The sequence below is a fragment of the Ambystoma mexicanum genome, chromosome 2q (assembly GCF_040938575.1).
Source record: "Ambystoma mexicanum isolate Mex_15411 chromosome 2q, UKY_AmexF1_1, whole genome shotgun sequence".
NCBI lineage: Eukaryota > Metazoa > Chordata > Amphibia > Caudata > Ambystomatidae > Ambystoma > Ambystoma mexicanum.
Window position 1 is genome coordinate 366,943,870 of NC_090924.1, and position 21,468 is coordinate 366,965,337.

The 21,468-nt window shown below is 48.0% G+C and overlaps 1 protein-coding gene across 2 annotated transcripts in view; it reads right to left on the bottom strand.

Moving 5' to 3' along the window:
- Positions 1–21,468, bottom strand: part of COG7 (component of oligomeric golgi complex 7) — a 1,349,184-nt gene that overhangs the window by 575,209 nt on the left and 752,507 nt on the right. For both annotated transcript variants that reach the window (XM_069647398.1, XM_069647397.1), the window contains exon 7: positions 3,750–3,872. In XM_069647398.1, coding sequence (XP_069503499.1) covers positions 3,750–3,872 — 123 coding nt within the window. The remainder of the gene's footprint in view (positions 1–3,749; positions 3,873–21,468) is intronic.

Genomic DNA, 21,468 nt, shown 5'->3' on the forward strand with positions numbered 1-21,468 from the left:
GGGTGACAGAGTAACAAGACAAACTCTCATACATCATAATGGACATGTCACATTAATCGGGTCAGGCAAAGTCGGGCACTTGACTTTAAGTGCATACACCTGATACCAATCAGCTCTCCTCACATGTATAAAAGGCAGAACCTAAAGAGACACTCTGAGCAAGGTGGAACACGAGTACGAGCAGGAGTTCCGGGGCGAAGGCAAACCTACTGGAACAGAGCGACGGACCAAGCGACGAGAGCAGCAGGTCAAAAACCCAAAGAGTTTCCTACTGGAAGTCATTGCCTCGGACAGGCCACAAAAGACACATAGAGAAGGCCAGATCCCATATTAGAAGACTGCATTGTGTTTCAAGGATGCCGGCGACCCTCCCGGGTGAACGGCAAAGTTGGGGAGGCGAGACCATGCCTGTGGTACTAACCTGGACTCATAAAACCAAGAAAGAGATGCACACATCCAGTGAGTTGGCAAGCGACCTGAGAGACCAGTGTGTCTTAAAGAAAGTTAAAAGCAGCAACATTATATTGCAAGTGAAGGCTATACGTGTGTGGATGAGATGTGAAGAAAGGCAGACCTGTGAATGAACTTTAAAGTGAGGACAGTTGAGAAATCAGCAATACTGAGCAACGGAGTCGTCTGGCGAAAGGAAGAAGCCCACCGGAAAGAGTCAGTGAAAGTTGCATTGTTTGTAACGATAAAGCGAATGGACTGCAAAAACAAAGTAAGCCAAATTTAACTCCTAGAGAAGGGGAGAGAGAAAGTTGAACCTTGTTCTGTTAGTCGAAGTGGTCCTGCGGAGGTCTGTAAAGAAAGCCAGGCACATTCGAAAGTCTTCGACACCCGAAAGTGGTCTGAGCCCGGCTGAGGGAGACCCGAAGTGTAATAAGCTTGGGGAAGGAAGTCCCCTTGCACGTTTTGTTTAACTTTGTGCTGAAAAGGTCTGAGCCCGACAAAGGGGGACCTATGTGAACTTTGTTGTGTAAGGTCTGAGGCTGACAGAGGGGTAACCGCATTAACATTTTGTTGAAACATCATTTGGAAGTGAAAGAGAGACGTTAACGTGGAAGGCCAGGTGGGCCTCGATCTATGTTTTGGAACTATTTACTGTGTTGAGAACCCGAGCCACAGTGTGTCATCCTGTCTACATGGACTGCCTTACTGTGCGGTCTAACGTGAGGAGGAGAGCTGGTTCAGCTACATTTATTTGTTTGAACACTGAACTTTCCCTTACATACATTTCTCCTTTATACACTTTTTGTACAAGAGATAGGTCAGGCATTAGGTTTTGTTAGGATAGGCCATTTTGATTTGAGGGGCTCCATTAGGATTTTTTTGTTTATCGTTTGATGGTCGAGACTACTTTGATCTTAGTTATAGGGCAGAATAGGAGTTTTGCAACCCCAGAAACTTCAATGAAGGTTTTGCAAATTGTAACTATTGTCTCTGTGTTATACTTGTGATGCTATGCCTCACGTAAAGGAAGGGTATGTGATAGATCCAGTTGAGTCATCACTGTTTCCCCCGGGCGGTAACCTCCTCCCGTGTGGCCAGGGGACGGCAGCCACTACCTAATCCTGACCCTGGGGACGGTTATATGAGGGAGGATCACATGAGAGGAGACAACAACCGGGGAATTCTGGTGACTTCACTGGAGAAGAGGCGGTATTCCCCCCTTTCCCATCCAGAACCCAAGACGTTAATGGCCTGCTGTTAGTTAACTGTCCTCCCCTGTCCCCGCCCCCCCCCTACAAGAGAATGCCAAGAAACCGCTTCTCTAAACTACTTTGGTCAGAATGCCAACTTTCATCCAAATACCCACAATCCACACTCAACACCCTCTGTTTCTAATGTACCCTTATAGGAAATCTCAGAGAGAACCCATTTAAGAGTAAACTGACACATAACACCTTTTGTTTCCAATATGCTGTTATGTGGAATCCCTAAGAAAATCAATGTAGGAGTTAAAAGTCCCATGTTATCTAGGGACTCAAACTACTATAATCACTTCAGTACGGAGACACAGAAGATAAAGGAGTATATGCAAAGTGACGGGACCCCGAACTACGACATGTAGACTAGTTGTTGCTCCAAACATCCAGTGTGCGGGACATTTAAAAATGGTTAGCACACTATGAGAAGAAGCAATACAGGAGGAAGCAGTGCAAGAGGCAGAGCAGGAGAGGACACTACACTACCGGCTGGGGCCCGCGAGAGAGAAGCACACAAGTCTTTCTGGCATGAAGAAGGCCGCCAGAACAGAGGAAGAGCCCTGGGCAAGCAAACAGGATCACAGAGACACGGGGAGCCCCAGAGGTGCTCCTGGAGTCAGACCGCTCGTAGGAAGCTGTTCTCTTCAGTCCGGAATGAGAGGGGAGGCCGGCATACCACAGCAGAGCCGTGCAGCACCCTGGACTCACCAAAGTGGAAAGCAGGTAAGGAGAAGTCCTGCAAAGCCGCAATAACAATTGGAAAACACTGGAAAAGGCCGGTGAGTCTGTCCAAAGCAACTTGAGACCCCGGGGTGTTCCAATAAGCACGACAAGACCAGCTGTTGTAACACCAGGCAATGAACAAGATTAAAAGAAGTATTCTACAGAAAGACTGCTACAAAACTTTATTGCTTAAAACAGAACTTTGTGGGCTCAGAGAATGTCCAAAGGAACTGTAATTTAAAGAGACACTTTTTGTCATCCTCTTTATAGAACCCAGGGCAAGGCAATCACCGTCTGGATCCAAGGGTCTTTTCCTTGGAGAACATTTTCATTGGCGTTATTCTGATACTTTTGATTTTTGAACACTTTTGCTAACATCATGACAAAGACATTTCCATGCACCTTTTGTTGTTTTGTTTATAGTGTGAGGGCCAGGATAGGGCGTTTTGGACACAAGGACGGTTATTATTATGACATCACGACAGAGAAACATTCTTAGTTTTGCTTTCTAGGTAGGGACATTCCTCTTTAGAATAGGGCTAGAAAAGCATTTCCCCAACCCATGTTTCCTTTAATAAAAGTATTTGGTTAAAATTATGAATACCTTGTGGCTGCCACTCATTCTGGACTCCTCACACTATCAGAAGTGATCGTAGGGTAGGCAGCTGCTCTCAAGGTAGATGTGGCTGCCTGAACCACCAGACTTTCTGTAGTAGGATGCTTTATCAAGAACTCTGGATCCACAGCACAAGTATTTGTTTGTGAAGTCCTTATTGACAGCCGGTGTAGTGTCCGGTTTCTTCCAGTTTTCCAGGACTCTGCACTCTAGGACCGTAGGACAGAATGCTTTGGAGGAGCATTCACAAGGGTGTTGGTAAGGCCACCCTGCTCAAATGCAGCAAGAGGTCTTTCCCAGCCTAGGTACTCTGTCACTTTACCCATGACAGTTCTATACAAAGCATCCGCGTGTGCAGAGGGAGTGGAGGGCAGAGGCTTAGGGTTCGATGCAAGCTTTTCAAGGAATGTGTGGTGACAACTTTTTTTGATTAAGTGGTATAAGTCCGTGTTATGTGCCTAAACATACATGAATGCCTAATGCATCACTTGGCAATATGTCAAGTTTATAATCAATGCTCCAAAATGAAAAAATTATTTGCAAAGTTAAATGAAAAACAAGGAAAAAAAGAAGAGAAAAAGAAAATTAGTGACGAAAAAAGAGGGAAAGGGGGTGAAATAGAAAAGAGAAGCTGAAAGAACAAATTGTGTGCAGAACCCACAAATAATGTATGGAAGAAATATGTGTGTGTTGAGAAGTACCTGACTGGTCCACTGAAGCTGCGAGTGCCACGCTCCCAGTAGGGTATCATAGAATTCAGTCAACTGGCGATGCAAAGGCCAATCCCCTTGGCACAGGTCCTGCCACACAGTCACCAACTGCACCTGTTAGAAGGGATAAATAATGCAGCTGAACAGAAAGGCCAATCTAATTAAGGGGCTGAAGAACAATCAACAACCACATTTTTGAGCAGCACAATGAGGTCCCTCAATACATCCGAGACAATCATGCACAACACTTACCAGCAAAAGCACTCGGATTCCAAATACAGAAAACCTCTTAAACACATTAAGACACAGAAATCGACATGCACTGGGCAGCAGGTTACTGTACTTAAAACATTAGTACAAATCACTGTGTTTAATAGGACAAATAGACCTTCCCACAACACATTTAACCACTATTGTGGCTCAATTGCTCTCAGATATATTCTGGAAGCGAACCTCTGAGACTTTGGTTATCATAAGCCACTTAGGGACAAGGAGTCACATTTCCAGGAGGAACTCCTTAGACGACCTGCCAAAGTAACATCTTTTATACTACCTGTTAGAGACATCTGTGAAGAGAAGGCCACAATGTGTAATTGCCAACATGAAATTGAAAACCACCTTTTAAGCTCCAATTCTACTGGGACGCAGAAGAGGACGTGTGGAGGAGATGAGAGTACACAAATTAAAGCGAAAAGAACAGCTACGTGCGCAGGGAAAGCCCCATGGCTAGGTCAATACAGAAATGGGGGGGAGACTGGGAAATAAACAGGGTGCCTGCGATTTTCAAAGAGACACCCATGCTGACTTCAGAGAGAAGAAGAGGGGAGACGTGCACAGTCCTGTAGTCAAAGAAGACAGAGAGGTGACAGGCGTGCGTACTGAACGAAAGCAGGAGATTGGCGACGCGACCACTAGGAGATCGTCAAAAAAGACAAGGAAATCTATCTGCCATTGCAGATTCAAGATAAGCCAGTACCAGTGAGACCTGAACGCCATCCACGACGAACGAAGAGAGAAGAAGCGGGCGAGAAGACCCAGACGCCAGATATATAGGAAAGGAAGTTGATCCTCAACAAACGAGAACCCTGGTGATGTTAACACGAAACACAAAAGGTGATGATGGTGATAGAGGGAGACCTGCGGTAGGGTATGAAAATCATTATTGGGCTGCTCGTACTCATCACAGTCAAGAGAGAGAAAGCATAACAAGAGTAAAGGAGAATCGTTGATGGAGTGCTGTGAAAAACCAGAAGGCACTCTCACAGCCACTCCCGAGGGCTCTTCTGCTCAGGTGGCCATGGAAGGGCCATCGCTTTTGGATCCCGACCCTGGGGGCAAACAAGCGAGGGAGGATCACCTGGGTGAAGGGTCCTTGGGGATTGGGGAAAGGGTGCCAGACGGCGAGACATGGTATTGCCCCCTCCCTAGCACTGATATAACCTCTGTTCTCTCAGTCTTCATGGGTGCCTTACACTCATGCCCTATTTTTCCCTGTAAGTGCCCACCTAGTACTGTGAAGAGGAAGAAGCGACGAGGAGCAGTGCCCACTTCCCATTACAAACACCACTCTCGTACTGGGATGAAGAAGAGGGGATATGAAGGCATCCATTACTGAAGGTCAGGCATGTCCCGTTATGGTCATGCAAGACAAGCCAACGACTCACACCTGAGGCCCCTAAATAGAACTCAGGTGTATAAAGGGAGGAAACACAAGAAATTTAGGGGTAGGAGAACAGTTGTGTTGGATCGAGACCAGGAAGTCGAAAGCCGGCAACGATCCTGGAGGACCTGCAGGATCCAGAGCAAGCGAATTGCATTGTAGTTGCAGGATCGGGAGCCTTCGAAATGGAAGGCGGGTAGCCGGAGCTGTCAAACAGCTGAGGAACAGAGGACGCTGTCTGCACCCACATCAAAGCCCGGGTGCAGCTGGAGCTGCAGAGAGATGCAGGAGCAGAGTGGCAATGTAACTAGGATGCTGGCGTGTGCAGAGACGTGCCCCGCGAGTTAGCAGAGTGGTCTGCTTCCCGGCTAGGGAGAAGGTGAGCAGAAGCAGGAGGAACTGCCGTTGGGGAGACGCGAAGAGCCGGTGAGTGTCAAGAGGACACTGGAGGATCGAAGCACTCCCAGGGGACCGTAGGCAAGTAACGGTCCATGAGCATAAGTGAATGCAAACTATATTGAATACTAAACTGAATGGAAATTGTTACTTGAGTAAGACCACGTTATATTGAATACCAAACTAATATTTGAAGTTAAACCGACATATGGAATGTCAGACTGTATATAAACAGCACTGTGAGCAGAACTAACGCATATGGGAAATTAAACAATCAGGTGAGTATTCGAACTACAAATGTGATAAAGAATCATACATCTTTGGCAAGGCAAAGACTGATGCAGAAGAGTGGTACACTACCAAAAAGGAACACAAGTATGAGACGTTTTAAGTTACTTACCTGTAACTATTGTTCTCCAGCATGGGTCTGGCATGTATTCACACGCTGATGAATATTCCCCATCATTAGGCTGCATTTCTCCTCTAAACCAATCACTGTCCTCTGGGTCATACTGCTCCCATCCAATGACAGTCCTCTCCCTAAGCCCCTCTTCTGGCAGCCATCTTCAGATTTGGTAAGCATGTAGAGTGGCAATATGACCAAGAAGAGTCGCAGAGGAAACATAGGGAGGGTTTGCATGTGAATCCATGCCCAGGCTGGAGAACAATAGTTACAGGTAAGTAACAAACATTCTCCAGCATGGGGTCTGGCATGGATTCACATGCTCATGAGTAATGAATACACAGCAGTACACATTACACAACCACGGGAGGTGGCAAGGCTCAACAGAAGTAATCAATGCTTACCCCTGAAACAGGCTCACCTCAGGCAAACAGGTTGAGTAGCACTGCCTGGTAGACTCTGGACTCCTTCATGTAATCTCTGTCGACGCAGTAGAACTTTGTGAAGGTGTGCGTGGACCTCCACGTCACAGCCCTGCAGATGTCCAACAGGGGCACATCAGACAGGAACGCTGTCGTCACAGACATCGTTCTGGTGGAGTGGGCTCTAAGACGGCTGGGCAGCAGTCGGTTCGCCAAATGATGACAGAGCATTATGCAGCCGCAGAGCCACCTTGCAATGGAAGCCTTGGACAAGGCCTTCCCATGGTTCACAGGACCAAAGTTCACAAACAGTTGTGAGGTCTTCCGAAAACTCTTTGCGCGCGTCATGTAGAACTTCAGGGCATGAGCAACATCCAGAAAATGCAACGCCCTTTCTGCCAGCGACAAAGGTTTTGGGGAAAAACAGGTAACACCAAAGGCTCATTGAGGTAGAATTCCGACGAAACCTTTGGCATGAAAGAAGGATGCGTACGCAGCACCACGCTCGATTCATGGAAAGTCAGGTATGGTTGCTTGCAGGATAGGGCCTGGATGTCACCTACCCTTCTGGCAGAGGTGATGGCCACAAGGAAAGCCGTTTTCCACGAGAGGAACTTGAGATGGGCCTGATGCATAGGCTCGAAGGGGGCCCCCATGAGCCTTGGCAGAACCACGTTGAGTTCCCATGCCAGAGTAGGAGCTTTCACCAGCGGGAAAGATCGAAACAGCCCTTCTAGAAATTCCTTGAGGAGTCAGTGGGACCAAAGTGAAGATCTTCCTGGAGACCTGGCGTAGCGGGAGATACCTGCCAGAAGATATGATATATATGATATATTTTATTTGTATCGTGCTCACATACAAATGTTTCAGAGCGCGACAAGGCAAGGGAGGGGAACAGGGGAGAACACATCAACGATCTTACTAGGCCCAGTGACATTGAGAACGCGCAAGTGCATGGGAAAAGGGAAAGGGGAGCAAGTGCATGGATGGGGGAGAGAGGAGGGTGCGGAGTAGAGGAGAAAAGATAAATAATAATAAATACAAATACATAGATAATAGAGGCAATAAACAGTGGTAGTGCAGCCAGCAAGTGACAAGTGCAGTGTTTACGGCAGCAGACTGGGTAAGTCTAAATAAGTGCAGAAAAGGAAGAAAAGAGGGGGTGGGGAGGACTGTATGGGTACAGATACCATCCCCATTTCAAGGGGGGGCCAGGTGGCAGGGCAGGAGGGTGGCAGGGTGAGCAGATACCTGGGCCCAGGGGACAGAGGGTGGCCAGGTGCACAGTGCCAAGAGAGAGCAGATCAGCAGGGGAGAGGGGGACCGAAGGCAGAACCAAAGAGGAAGGTCTTGAGGTGCTTCCGGAACCAGAAATGGTGGTCCTCATATTTTAGAGTGGCAGGGAGGCTATTCCAGAGGGATGCCCCAGCCGAAGACAGATCTACCCCCAGCTCGTTTCTTTGAAAAACGACTGACCCTGAGGGAGTTAGAGGTGGAGGAACGAAGAGCTTGAGAGGGGAGGTATTTACGGAGGGATAGCTGAAGGTATTTTGGACCCAGGCCCCAGAAAGCCTTGTGGACAATGTAGAGGGTTTTGAATTTAATCCTTGCATCCACTGGGAGCCAATGGAGAGATTTCAGAGCTGGAGAGATACGATCCCAGGGCTTGAGGCGAAGGACAAGTCTCGCAGTCCTGTTCTGGATTAGTTGCAGAGGGCGGAGAGTAGAGGCAGGTAGATTTAGGAAGAGGCTGTTGCAGGCTGTTACAATAGTCCAACCTGGAGGGAACCAGAGCTTGGGAGACAGTGAGCTTCTGGGGAAAGGAGAGGAAAGGCAGAGTACCTCTGAGGAGGTGCAGTAGGAAGTTTGACTTTTTAGTGACCTCATAGATGTGGGAGGAGAAGGAAAGTGTAGAGTCAAAGATGCCCCCAAGGTTCTTAGCCTTGCAGGCGGGGGTAGGAGGAAGGCCAAGAGAGGCCGGCCAGTGAGTGAGGGGAAAGGATGGTGGAGGTGTGCCGATGAGTAGGATCTCCGTCTTGCTGGCTTTCAGACAGAGGTCATTTGCGGCACACCAATCTTGAATGGCAGTTAGACACTCAGAGATGAGAGAAGAAGGAGGAGGTGGCCGAGGGCAGCCTAAAAATGAGTTGAGTGTCATCAGCGTAGCACTGGAAATTGGAGCAGAAAATGGCCATGCAGTGGGAGGGGGTTGCCAGGTATTGGTTGAAAAGCCAGGTCGAGAGGTTAGACCCCTGGGGAACGCCACAGGTAAAGAGGAAGATAGATGCTAGGAAGGTCGATCAGAGAGGAAAGAGGTCAGCCAGGCCAGAGCCTGATCAGTGATACCCAGGTTATCACGGAGACGGTGGAGCGGGATGGAGTGGTTGACCACGTCGAAGGCAGAGGAGAGATCGAGTAGGATGAGGACAGAGGGAATGTTAGAGTCAAGGTTGGAGAGCAGATCTTCACGGATGTTCAGGACAGCATTTTCCATGCTTCTGGCCGTTCTGAAGCCAGACTGGTGGTCATGGAGACAGACAACAGAATCAGAATGAAGGTTAAGCTGAGAGATGGCCAGCTTTTCCATGAGTTTGATCAGGAAGGGAGTAATGGAAATAGGGCGATAGTTAGCCGGACAGGAGGGATCGGCTGTGGGTTTCTTGAGGAGAGGGTGCACAAGGGAGTGCTTCAGAAGGGAGGGGAAAGATCCTGAGGCAAAGGAGTGGTTGCAGAATTCGGCAAGGGCCAGAGCGAGGGTGTCAATGTGGTCCTTGATGGTTTTAGAGGAACAGGGATCGACCTGTTTTGACAAGGCTTTCGTAGATCGGACTTGTCTAGCGACCTCATCAGGGGAGAAGAGAGGAAAAGAAGAGAAGGAGGGTGGGGAGGTAGTAAAAGGGGAGTCAGCAAGCACAGACTGTGAGGGAATAGGAGGAGGAGGGGCAGAGAGGGTGGACAGGATGTCCTGGGTTTTTTAGATAAAATGAGAGGCAAGGGCATTGCACAGAGCCTGGGAGGCAAGAAGAGGGGTAGAAACTGCAGCAGGGTTGACCAGTTCCTTGCAGATTTTAAAGAGTTTGGCCGAGTTGTTAGATGCCACAGACACACAGGCTTGAATGTGGACTCTCTTCTTGGTGAGGACAGAGAGTCGGAATTGCCTTTGAAGAAGGCGACAGGCCAGTTTGTCAGAGGATTAACAAGAAGCCCTCCATTTCCTCTCAGCCACCATACACTTACGTTTAAGTGTAGCTAGGTCAGAGTCATACCAGGAATTGCACTTGGCTTTGGATGTACCTTGGTAGAGGCGTGCGCCAGTCCTGCCTTGGCCAAGGATAGCAAGTATGGATGGATCTGCGGGCCATGACCCTCAGAGGGTTAATCTTCTGAGACCGGCACCATGTAGCGAAACACTTCCACTTGTGACTGTAGTACTTCAAAGTTGATGCTCTGGCCGTGGCAAGGACTTCCCTGCACTACGCCGGCAACTCATATCCTCCAAACCCTAAGGCTGCAGGAGCCAAACCCACAGGTTCAGCGATCCTGGGTCATGATGAAGGATTGCGCCTCCTTCTCTGGTGAGCAGATCCGGAACCACTGGCCGCTTGACCGGAGGCGATGCGGACAGGCTGAGAAGGTCCGGATCCGAAAATCTGCCTCGGCCACGCCGGGGTAATGAGTATCATTTTGCATGGACACTGAGTGTGTGGATTACTTGTAGCAGGAGAGGGAGCCCTTCCCACGGGAAGAAGAACACATCCCCCAGGCTCCTCGGTTGGTGGAATCTGCTGGCAAACTTCTGGCATTTGGAGTTCGCCGCTGCCGGCGCAAATAGATCGATCTAGGGACTGTCCCATTTAGCGAATAGGCGGTCCCCACCTGATCCCGACGATGCTCCCACTCGCGGCAAAGGTGCAGTTCCATGCTGAGGGAGTCTGCGTTGGTGTTCTTAACTCGCGCTGGTTGAAGAGGAATGAGGAACATCCCCTGTCCGATGGTCTAGCGCCACAAGTCCTGCTCTTCCTTGGAGAGCGTCAGGGATCGAGTGCCCCTCTGCTTCCTGATGTAGAACATGGTGATCGTGTTGTCCATGAAGATCCTCACCACCTTGCCCTTCAGAGACGGTAGGACCGACTTGAGGGCCCAGAACACTGCCCGTAGCTCCAGGATATTGATATGAAGATCCTTCTCCGGCAGCCACAGGCCTCTGGCATGCAGATGTGCGTTGTGCGCTCCCCAGCCTTCCAGAGAGGCGTCCGTGGTGACCATCTCCTGGTATGGGGGTTTTGAAATCCTGTGCCTTGGGCGATATTGGGACAGACGCCCCACCATCCTATCGCCCGGCGGAACTCGTCATTGAGAGAGAGAGAGAGAGAGAAAGAGAGAGAGAGAGAGAGAGAGAGAGAGAGAGAGAGAGAGAGAGAGAGAGAAATCTTGTCCGTGAAGCTTCCGAGACACCTGTATCCAGCGGGCGTCCAGGAATTCCTGTAGAAGTTGCATTTGCAATCTGCAGAGCCGGACGAGGCAGATACAGGACGACATCATGCCCAGTAACGACTTGATGGCCCGCACCCTAGCCGTCTTCGTCAACAGCCATTGCACCTTTCCTTGAATGGCTGCTATCCTCTCCTCAGAGGGCAAAGCCAGGCAAGACACTGTAGAGAGACTGGCGCCTAGGGACAGTACGTTCTGTTATGGCATTAAGCAGGACTTTTAATAGTTGACAGAGAATCCCAGATCCGTCGGTAGCCAGACGGTCATCTCTGTGTGTCCATCGGACAGCTCCTGCGACAGGCGCGAATCAGCCAGTCGTCCAGGCACAGGTATATGTGGATGCCCTGTAGACGTAGATGAGACCCAATTGGTGCCATGCATTTCGTGAACACCCTCGGAACCTGCTTCAAGTCGAAAGGCAGAGCCGTGAATTGGTAGTGCTGTCCCTGCACCACAAAACGTAGAAACATTCGATGTTTCATGTGAATGGGGAAGTGGAAGTAGGCTTCCTCCAGGTCCAACGGCGTCAAGAAGTCTCCTTTTTCCTGTTGGCCGAGCACGTGTTGTAACGTGACCATCCCAAACCTTTGGGACTTTAGGTATTTGTTCAGACATCGTAGGTCTAGGATGGGCCTCCAGCCCTGTCTTCTTTCTGACCAGAAAGTATCTGGAATAGACTCTGGAGCCGTTGGGGAACTAGCTCTATCGCCCCTTTTCGCAGCATGGCCCGTACCTCTTCCAGGAGCTGAGGGATGTGCTGCTCCTGACGGGCAACCAGAGGGATCCACAGACACCTGCGTTGAAACTGAAATGGGGAGGCTCACCCTTTGTGTGGCTAATGTAGCATACGGTGGGAAACATCGGATGTGGCCACATGGCTCACTAAAAAATAAGAACGATATTCCAACCAAGAGCTCAGTATAATGGTGTACTCTTAAGGCGTTCACTTGAAATCTGAGTCTCTCAGCCTAATGCAGCTATCCTTCAAAGAAGTCCATCAATTACAGACTGATTTCGTCCTGTTTTAGCACCATTATTGTCTCTCACAAACCCCATTAAAATCTGATGAGGGTCACAGAGTAAATGAGTCAATGAAGCAATGACCAAGTAGGGCTATAACAGCTTCAAACCTGATCATCCTAATTAGTTGCTCAGCAGACGTTACTGAAGGCAACATAACATACCTAGGCTTTGTTGGGAAGGGAGCAGGTTTGTTCCCTCTGCTAATTCATGGAGAGGACCCCCTCAACCTAAAAAAAATGTGTTTTGTTTTTGCGGTCCTTTGCCTGTAAATTATATTATTTGCAATACAAAGTGCAAACACGTTATGGAGCTTTGGGAGGACCCGGGTTTCTGTGCATTGTGTGCACTCTATAGTGCAATTATAAATGCCTTCTGCCATGTATGTGTATGGTGGTGGGCAGTAACACGAGTTCTTGTGAAATCTGCTCAGTTTTTACCATTTGCTAAAAGCAGGTGGATTCCATAAGAATCCAATGCATATCCGCCTTCATCAAAATCAGATGCTGCAGGATATGCATTTGTTTTTGTCAAGTGGAGTGCATAGTGGTGGCAGGAATATAAAGTGTGCTAGGTGGCCCCATCTGATCCCATCAAAAATGTAAACATCCCCCAGAGTGAGAAATGTAGTTTAAAAAGTGTAAACCTTTTACATATGGTTATTACGCCTCATTTACCATTGAAGGAGAGGCCCTCTAAATCCACCCCCTCCCCCATTATTAGGTAGGCTCTTTTCTCAAGACTCCCGATTTTTTGCCAGGATCACACTATTTGGCAATGCAGTGGTGCGAGGATTTAAACCCACTTTTTTGTAATATAGGCACTTGACCAAATTCCTTCCAAGCTCTAGTTGGTACAAATATTTAGGTATTGGGTCTCAAGAGCTACCATTTTATGGAGTTTACACCAAAAGTACACACATTACAGTAGAGCAATCTGACATTATATAATACCTTGCAGAAGCATGTCAAGCCAAAAGAGTACCCATTCTAGCTTTATTTTCAACACCATCAATGGAAAAGGGAAAGTCACAGAATTCAAAACAATGCAAACATGAAGAATCTCTTCACTATATTTTCAGCTTTTAGACACAAAAGAAATTGTGTGCTTGGGACACCTGCCAAAAGTAATAGTTGCATACAAACGTCCAGCTTATTGTTATGCATCATACATGCCAATATTATCCATTCAATTTGGAGGTTTTGCATTGGATTTGCAGTCGTGAGTTTATAAATGGGGAAATCCATAACTACAAGCCCCACAATGCAAAGTTAAAACCACTGGACTGGGTTCTCCCAAATGGAATGGATAATGTAATCATGATGTATGGTGTTAAGCAAATGTGAATATTCACATAAAAGCAAACCCTTTGATTTTTGTATGTCAAACTAACAAGCATGAACATAAATGAAGCTTTAAAGGGGTTTTATTTTATTCTCACTTGCATTTTCTTGAAAGGCAGCTCATTTCTGGTAGGTAGGAATAAGGGAATGTTCCCCGTCGTCACGCTGGGAATCATCGGTAACAAAGCAGTTTAAACTTAAACTGAAAACTTTGAGTCACTTTTGTGCTCTGGTTCCGTAATATTGGGTCATACTGCCCACAACCAATAGGAACACCTCCCTTAACTCCTCACCTGTCGGCCAACTTTAGATTTGGCAAGCGCAAGTGAGTGGCAGTAAGAGCCAAAAGATGAGCCATGCAGGATAGGTGGAAGGGTTGCATGTAAATCTATAAAAGATACCAATGCCGGAGAAACAGAGTTACAGGTAAGTAACTTATTCCTTCACCAGCATTGGTTCTTTCATAGATTCACATGCTGTGGACAGATTATAAAGCAGTACTACAACACTACATATGAGCGGTAGCAAGCTCCGAGCATAACTTACTACTGGAGATGTACTAACCTCGCGCAAAAAGGCTGTGCAGAACCGACTGGCCGGCTCCAGACTCTTCTGCGGAATCTGTCGACACAGTAGAACCTGGTGAATGTATGCACCGACTTCCAGGTGGCTGCACAGCAGATGTAAGGCAGCGTGATTCCAGAGAGGAAAGAAGTAGTTGCAGCCACTGGTCTGGTGGAGTGAGCCCGGGGCCTGCCGGGAAGCGGCCTGCCGGTCTGTTGATGACAGAATGACATGCAGGCAGCAATCCATCTTGAAATGGAGGACTTTGAAAAAGCCTTCCTGTACCCAGACGGTCCAAATGAGGCAAACAATTGATCCATAGCACGCAACGAGTTAGTGCGCACCACATCGAGCATATGCAGTGTTCGGTCAGCTGGAGACGTCGGTGTGCCAAAGAATACGGGAAGAACCACTTCTTGATTGAGAGGGAAAGAGGACGGCACCTCCCGGTGTTGGGGAGAATTCTCTGTAAAGGCTAATTTCCCAAACCTAGTGAGTCCCCCAGCAGCTTTGCAGGATTTCTTGGGGTTGAATTATTTCTCCTGCTAAGAGCGAGACTCTTTTTCTCCCACTCTTAGGCATGATTTGAGAATGTCCTTTGACTTTGTAATGTGTTTTATGGGCTATGGGGTCTTTTACTCCATAGGGCTTCATGTGTTTTTGGTAAGTGTGTTACACAGCACCCTCAGTGCAGTAACACAGGGGTGTCAAAGTGGCCCCCAAACATAGACTCCATATCATGGGACTGACTACTGTCTCCCAGGGCATGTAAAGTCACCATTGGCTTTACTAGTCTTAAATTGTGAACAGAACCAGTACAAACCATCATATTGTGGAAGCACTGGTAGGGGTAATTCGATTGCCCCTGGGTCCGTTTTTCAAGGGGGCACTGTCCAGTCCCCCGTTGTCGAGTTTCTGGCTGGTGGCAGTGGTTACAACGCAAAATATTCCCCCGGAATATTTCCTATGGGATTTTCCCATTCATTTTAAACACACCACTTTTTTGGTGCAATGTTAAAGATACCGCCGGGTTATTTATTTAATATTTATTTCCCGGTTGGGTCTTTTTGCCAGGACTCGGTTTTAAAATGGCGTTTGTGTTTGCCTCCGTAACTCCAACCCAAGTCGAGAGCCCCTTGTTCCACTTTTGGTGGGCTTCTGCACAGAAGCCTCCAAAAGTGGTGCCACTCTGTCTGGGTCTACAGGATGTGTGGGAGGAGGGAATAGGCACCCTGGACTGAGTTGCCTCGGCAACTCAAGTCGCACTCTTGTGTGATTGGCCCAGTGGTGAGCCGCCCGGCTCACCACTTAGCATGTTTGAGTGACAGCTAGGACTGATGAATGGGGATTTTCTGCATAAAAGCAGGGCTTTGGGGACTGGAACTTCAGAAGTCGCCACAGGACCTAAAGAATCCGAAGAGGGAGAAGCTGAGCCGACCTGCAACAACGACACCACTGGTGGAGCCCTGCTGAACCGAACTCGCCACTTCCCAACAACAGAGAAGATCTTCTTCCAGGAGAGTCTTCTTCCTTTGAGCTGATGGGGTTAACCAGTTCGCCTTTTTCGCCTTCCTGGATCGTCTCTTGGTCGAATCACCCGTGCCAAGCACCCAGGTGGCCGGATAGCCACGCTTCACCACTACCGCGAATAAAAGGGTAGTACCTTTTAACCGGGAAACTCTGCGGCTGGTTTCTTCCCTGGCACTGCAACGACCTCCAGCTTTCCTCCACGTCGAGATCTTCTCTTCCCCTGGACGAAGCACCGACTTGCACCCGCTGCCAGGAACAACTGCTCCCGCTGGAACTGTCTCACCATTTCAGGTACTGTGTCCCGCTTGGTCTCCCTTGCAACAGACTGTCCAAGGTGTCCCGTAAATCCTTGACTCTCTATCCTGGGGTGACCTCGGACCTGTTAACTAACTTTTCTGAACTGATCTAACTCCTTTTTGAACTGCAAAGACTTTTAAAGTGTACTTCAACTGTGTGATCTTGGGCACATTCCGCCTTGCTCTCTCCAAGAGTGGGCCTGGCCTATGAACTTTTTGCTCTACAGTAGACCCTGCCTTTCTTGACTTGCTGTGGTTCTTTAAAAGTGTTGGTATTGTGTGTTTTCCTATTTCTGCCTTTTCTCTCCCTTTTTAAACTTAATTATTGGAGTGCCATCTAAGGTTACGTGCTCACCTCTGTTTTGCAAATAAGTGGTGTCTTAACTTAGACTTGTCGAATAATTTAATCAGGGAGGTGTCTATATTTCTAGTGACTGTGTTTGAACTTGCTTGACATATTAGTGCCAGTGTATTTTTACAAGTGTGTTTTAAAAAAAATAATTATATACTTTTATACCAAAGCTCTGGTCAGTGTTTGCTTGTGCTACTGTCTCTTTGTACCTAATGTGTATACTCTATATACTGCCTAACTCTTCTTGAGAGAAGTCTGACTGCTCAGCCACAGCTAACAGGTAAATCTGGGTGGTACAGACTGCTTCCGATTGGGTTTACTGCTAACACCTGTAACTTTTTGCCGTGGTCCCGAAGGGAACTGCACAGGTTTCTGCCTAACACTGGTGTACAGCGGTGGGATTTGTATTGAGTATACATTTTAGTGTGCTTATAGATACCTTAGTGCAACTAACCACAAAGCTTAGCACTAAAAAGTTTATTTTCTAACCTGTCAACTATGGAAAGTTATAGTCAAGAGTCCCTTGCTACATAAACTGCTGATTGTTTAAGAGTTCTCTGTAAGCAAAGAATCTCCGGACTAAAGGCAAGAAAATGGAGCTAATAGAAAGATTGTTAGCAAACCAAAGTCTGGGTGATGGTTCAGAGGAACCCACTCTCCCAGAGAATGTAGATAACAGTGATGATATTGATATTGATCAAAGTATTGAAAATCTTGAGGCAGAGTCAGAAGAGGAGGGTGAGGCTGTTGTGACCGTCCCCCCTAGGACTCTATCTGCTCTACCAGCTGTACCTACTGGACCTTTACCAGGTCCCACACTTAGTCCTCAATGTCTTGAACTAGAGAAAATGAAACTTGAATTGGAGTTTAAGAGACTTAATGCTCAAGCAGAACAAAGACACCAAGAAATGAATCAAGAACTAAGGCTCAGAGAAATGGACCTCAAGCATGAGCTACAGATGAAGAAATTGTCTGTTGAAAATGCTTCTCTCTCTGGATCCTCTAGGAGTACCAGTCCCAAAAGACCCTGGATGCCTAAAGAGATTGTGGGTATGTATGAGCCCAAGTTGGATGTGTTGGATTGGTTGGCTATGTTTGAGTATAATCATGGGCTCTAGGACATCTCAGGGAATGAGTTACGTCCCTGGTTGTTCTCTAGGCTCCCCCCTGTTGCATCTGATGTGGTAATGGAGTTGGGGGAGGTGGATAGAAGGGACTATGAATGTGTGAAGCTAGCTTTAATAGCTAGATTTGGGAAGACCCCCTCCCAGTACCTTAAGAGGTATAAGGACCCTCAAAAAGAATGATGATACCCCTTGGGCTACCTGGGTGAATGAGTGTTTGAAAAACTTAGAGGGATGGATTAAGGGTTACAAGGTGAACACTTATGAGGAAATGAGAAATCTTGTAATGTTGGAGTCAATTTATGATGCCTGCTCTCCTGAGCTCAGACAGCACTGATTCAAGGGAATTAGATTCCAGGAAGCTAGCTAAGGTTGCTGACTTGTGGGTTGCCAACAGGGCTACTCACAAGGATTCAGGGGTCACTCAGAAAAAGGATGAGGGGAAAGCAGCCACCAAAAGGGAACCAAGAGACTTCTAATACCTCCCAACCTAAAGAGGGCCCCAAACAACAAAATAACCAGGGTAAGCCCCAAGGTAAACCACAACAGGCTAGTGTACCTTCTGGTCAACAACCAGAAGGAGGTAAGCACAAGCCACCCTTTCAGAGAGCATTTGGAGTATGCTATGTCTGTAAGGCAACTGACCATATCAAAGGAGATCCAAAATGTAAGGGTAAACCTACAGGGATCAGCACAGTCTCCTTAGCCTTCACTCCTGAGGAGGAAGTCCAAATGGCTAGTGCTCACTTTGAAGTCTTTGCTGAAGAACCTTTGGGTCTTCAAGCAAGTGTAACAGTAGAGTCCATGGGTCTGGTTAGTGATCAGAATAGGAGCGTGTACAACTCCATACCAGAAAATTCTAAAGTTTATTATATGGACAGTGTTCTTGTCAATGGCCAGGATACTCCTGCCAGGCGAGACTCTGGGGCCAGGAGAACAGTAGTGGATGAAAGCTTTTTCAGTCCTGAGGATGTTGCTAGGGCACCCAAAGGTCCCACTAAGATGTCTGGAGGCCCTGTCCAGATGGTTCCAATTCTACCAGCCCTCATACAGTGTAACAACATGACAGTGATGATTCCTGTCAGTGTTCAGACTGAGGTGCCTGGGAGAGTCCTGTTGGGGAATGATCTAAGAACTCTAGGAGTAGTATCCAGTACCCCCAGGCCTCCCAGTATGGAGACCCAGAACCAAACCAAATTGGCTAGAGAGGCCACCTTAAGGACCACTCTAAGCCTGTGGGAACCTCTACTGAGAACCCCACTACAAGCCCTGGTGTTGGTAAGTTAACCTCTGACCCAGGCACATTTCAGGCTAAAATGTTAGGGAAATGGGAGCACGAACCAAGCTCCATCATTATCCCCCCAGTTTTAGAGTCTGTGACTCCCCCTGCTTCTGAGGAAGAGGTGGATAGACCAACTGGACCCCTAACTAGGCCTAAGAGAACTGGTAATTCTCAGTGCTGATGGAAAACCAGAAAAGAAAAGTCTAAGGCCAAAAACCTTCAGACTGTTGGACCTTCTACTGAAGACTCCAACTCAAATCCTAGTCTTGGGAGTGAAACTCCTAAAGTAGGTAAGGGTAGATCTAAGAGGAAGGAGAAGCCTTGCTTATCTCCATCCCCTCCCTCCAAGAGGCCCAAAACCCAACCTTCTGCCAACAGAGAGGTGGTGAGGAACTCTGGAGGCCCCTCTAGATCTAAGGGAATCCTTTATAAGGACCCGTTGAAAAAGCCTAACAAAGGTTCAGAAGTTGTACCAACTTCGGAGGGACTGGTCAACCAGATCCCCTATAGTTTTAAAAAGACTGATGTTCCTCAAAGGGTTTGTAGGTCATATAGCTTACAAAGGAAAACCTTTGATTTGACCATAGAACATAGTTCAGGGTGTCTCCACCAAAATACTGATGGTTTCTCTAGTGTGTTTATAACCGACTTTTAAATAAATAATGATATACTTTTATACCAAAGCTCTGGTCAGTGTTTGCTTGTGCTACTGTCTCTTTGTACCTAATGTGTATACTCTATATACTGCCTAACTCTTCTTGCGAGAAGTATGACTGCTCAGCCACAGCTACCAGGTAAATCTGGGTGGTACAGACTGCTACCAATTGGGTTTACTGCTAACACCTGTAGTCTTAAACTTTTTGCAGTGGTCCCTAAGGGAACTGCACAGGTTTCTGCCTAACATACGGATAAAGGTCAGGTTAATACCTAGAATAGCTGTGTCCTTGTGAAACGTCAAATAAGGCAGTTTGGAGGAAAACGCCTGGATTTCTCCCACTCGCCTGGCCGATGTTATGGCCACCTAGAACGCTGTTTTCCAGGAAAGATGCTTAATGGATGCTTGGTGCATAGGCACGAAAGGCTGCCTCATGAGCCTTGCGAGCACCACATTTAGCGCCCGCGCTGGAGCTGGCCAATGGGCATGTGGTAAAGACTGGAACAGGCCACGTAAGAGCTCACCAGTCAGTGGGACCACAGGGATGGCACACCGCTGCGGAGCGGTTGTACCTGGAATTTGCCACCAGGTACCCATTAATCGAAGAATGCCACAAGCCAGACTGAGCCAGGGACAACAGATAAAATAACAGAGCTTCCGGCCGGATGGTCTGAGGTTGCAGCTGATGGTCCCTGCACAACACCTGAAAACGTTTCCACTTGCTATTGTAGCACTTTGGTGGACGGAGCTCTTGCTCGTGCCAAGACCTTCTGGCAGTCTTGCGGAAGGGACAGAGCTCCGAATTCTAAGAACATAGGAGCCAGGCCGTCAGATTGAATGAGGCTGGGTCGTGGTGCAGTACCACCCCCTGGTTCCTGGTCAGGAGCGTCTGGTGTGGGTGCAGTTTAAGAGGGGCCTGCTGATGAGAGGGGAAATAGGTCAGAGTACCAAAACTGTCTCGGCCACGCAGGGACCACTAATATCAGTTTGCACCGATACAAGCTGACGGTGTGTGGGACTCGAGGCACCAGAGGAATTGGGAGAAATGCATACAGAAACGTCTCCTCCCAGGGAAACACAAAGGTGTCCCCCAAGCTCTCTGGATGGGCTAAGGGGCTGGTAAAGGTCTTGCAGTGATTGTTGTCGTAGATGGCAAAGAGGTCGACCTCCAGAGTGCCCACCATTTGAAACAACAGCTGAAGTTGATCGTTGTGCAGCTTCCACTCATAGCAAGAGTGCAACTTTAGAGTGTGCTCAATTCAGAGCAGATGAAGGGGAATAAGAAACATGTCATGCTGTAGAACCCAATTTCAGAGGGCTTGGGCCTCCCTGGAAAGCTGTAGGGACCTCGTTCCTCATGCTTATGGACATAAAACAAAGATGTCATGATGTCAGTGTAAAATCCAAACCACCATCGCCGCCAGCAGGGGAAGGAAAGACTTCAGGACACAGAAAATTGCCCGCAGCTCCAGCAGGTTGATGTGCTTGCTCTTTTCCTCCTTGGACCAAAGGCCTCTGGTGTGTTGGTCCTGACAGTGGGCACCCCATCCTTCCAGTGAAGCATCCATTGTGACGGTGGCCTGATGGTCCGGCAACTTGAAAGGAGCGCCTTGCCCAGATGTTCCCTAAACGACCACCAGCGAAGGGTCCGCCTGAAAACCTGTGCCAGAACAATGTAGTCATCCCAAGACCCTGAGGCTTGTACCCCACAGGCATCCAAGAATTCCTACACTGGCCTCATATATAGCAGGCAATGCGTGATAAGCTGAATGCCCAATGACATCCCCAGCAGAGAATTTTAATTGCGGACTGGGGTCACCTGGTAACTGCTGAGACAGCGCACCATTTCCAGAAAAGCCGCCACCCTCTCGGCCAAGTGCCTGGTGGTGCAGGTTTGGGTGTCGAGTCTTGCTCTGAGATAGAGTGCTTGTTGTGATGGAACCAGGTGCGACTTTGGGAAGTTTATTGAGAACCCCAGTTGCTGTAGACACTGGATGGCGGCAGTGTGGACTTCTGACGGCAGGTAGTAGGGGTCTCTCACGAACTAGTCGTCTAGATATGGGTACACGTGAATGCCCCTCTGCCACAAGTGCGCCTGCCACTTGGTAAACACCTGTGGAGCTGAATGCAGGTTGAAGGCAAGGGCCTTGCATTGATTATGCACTGCTGCCA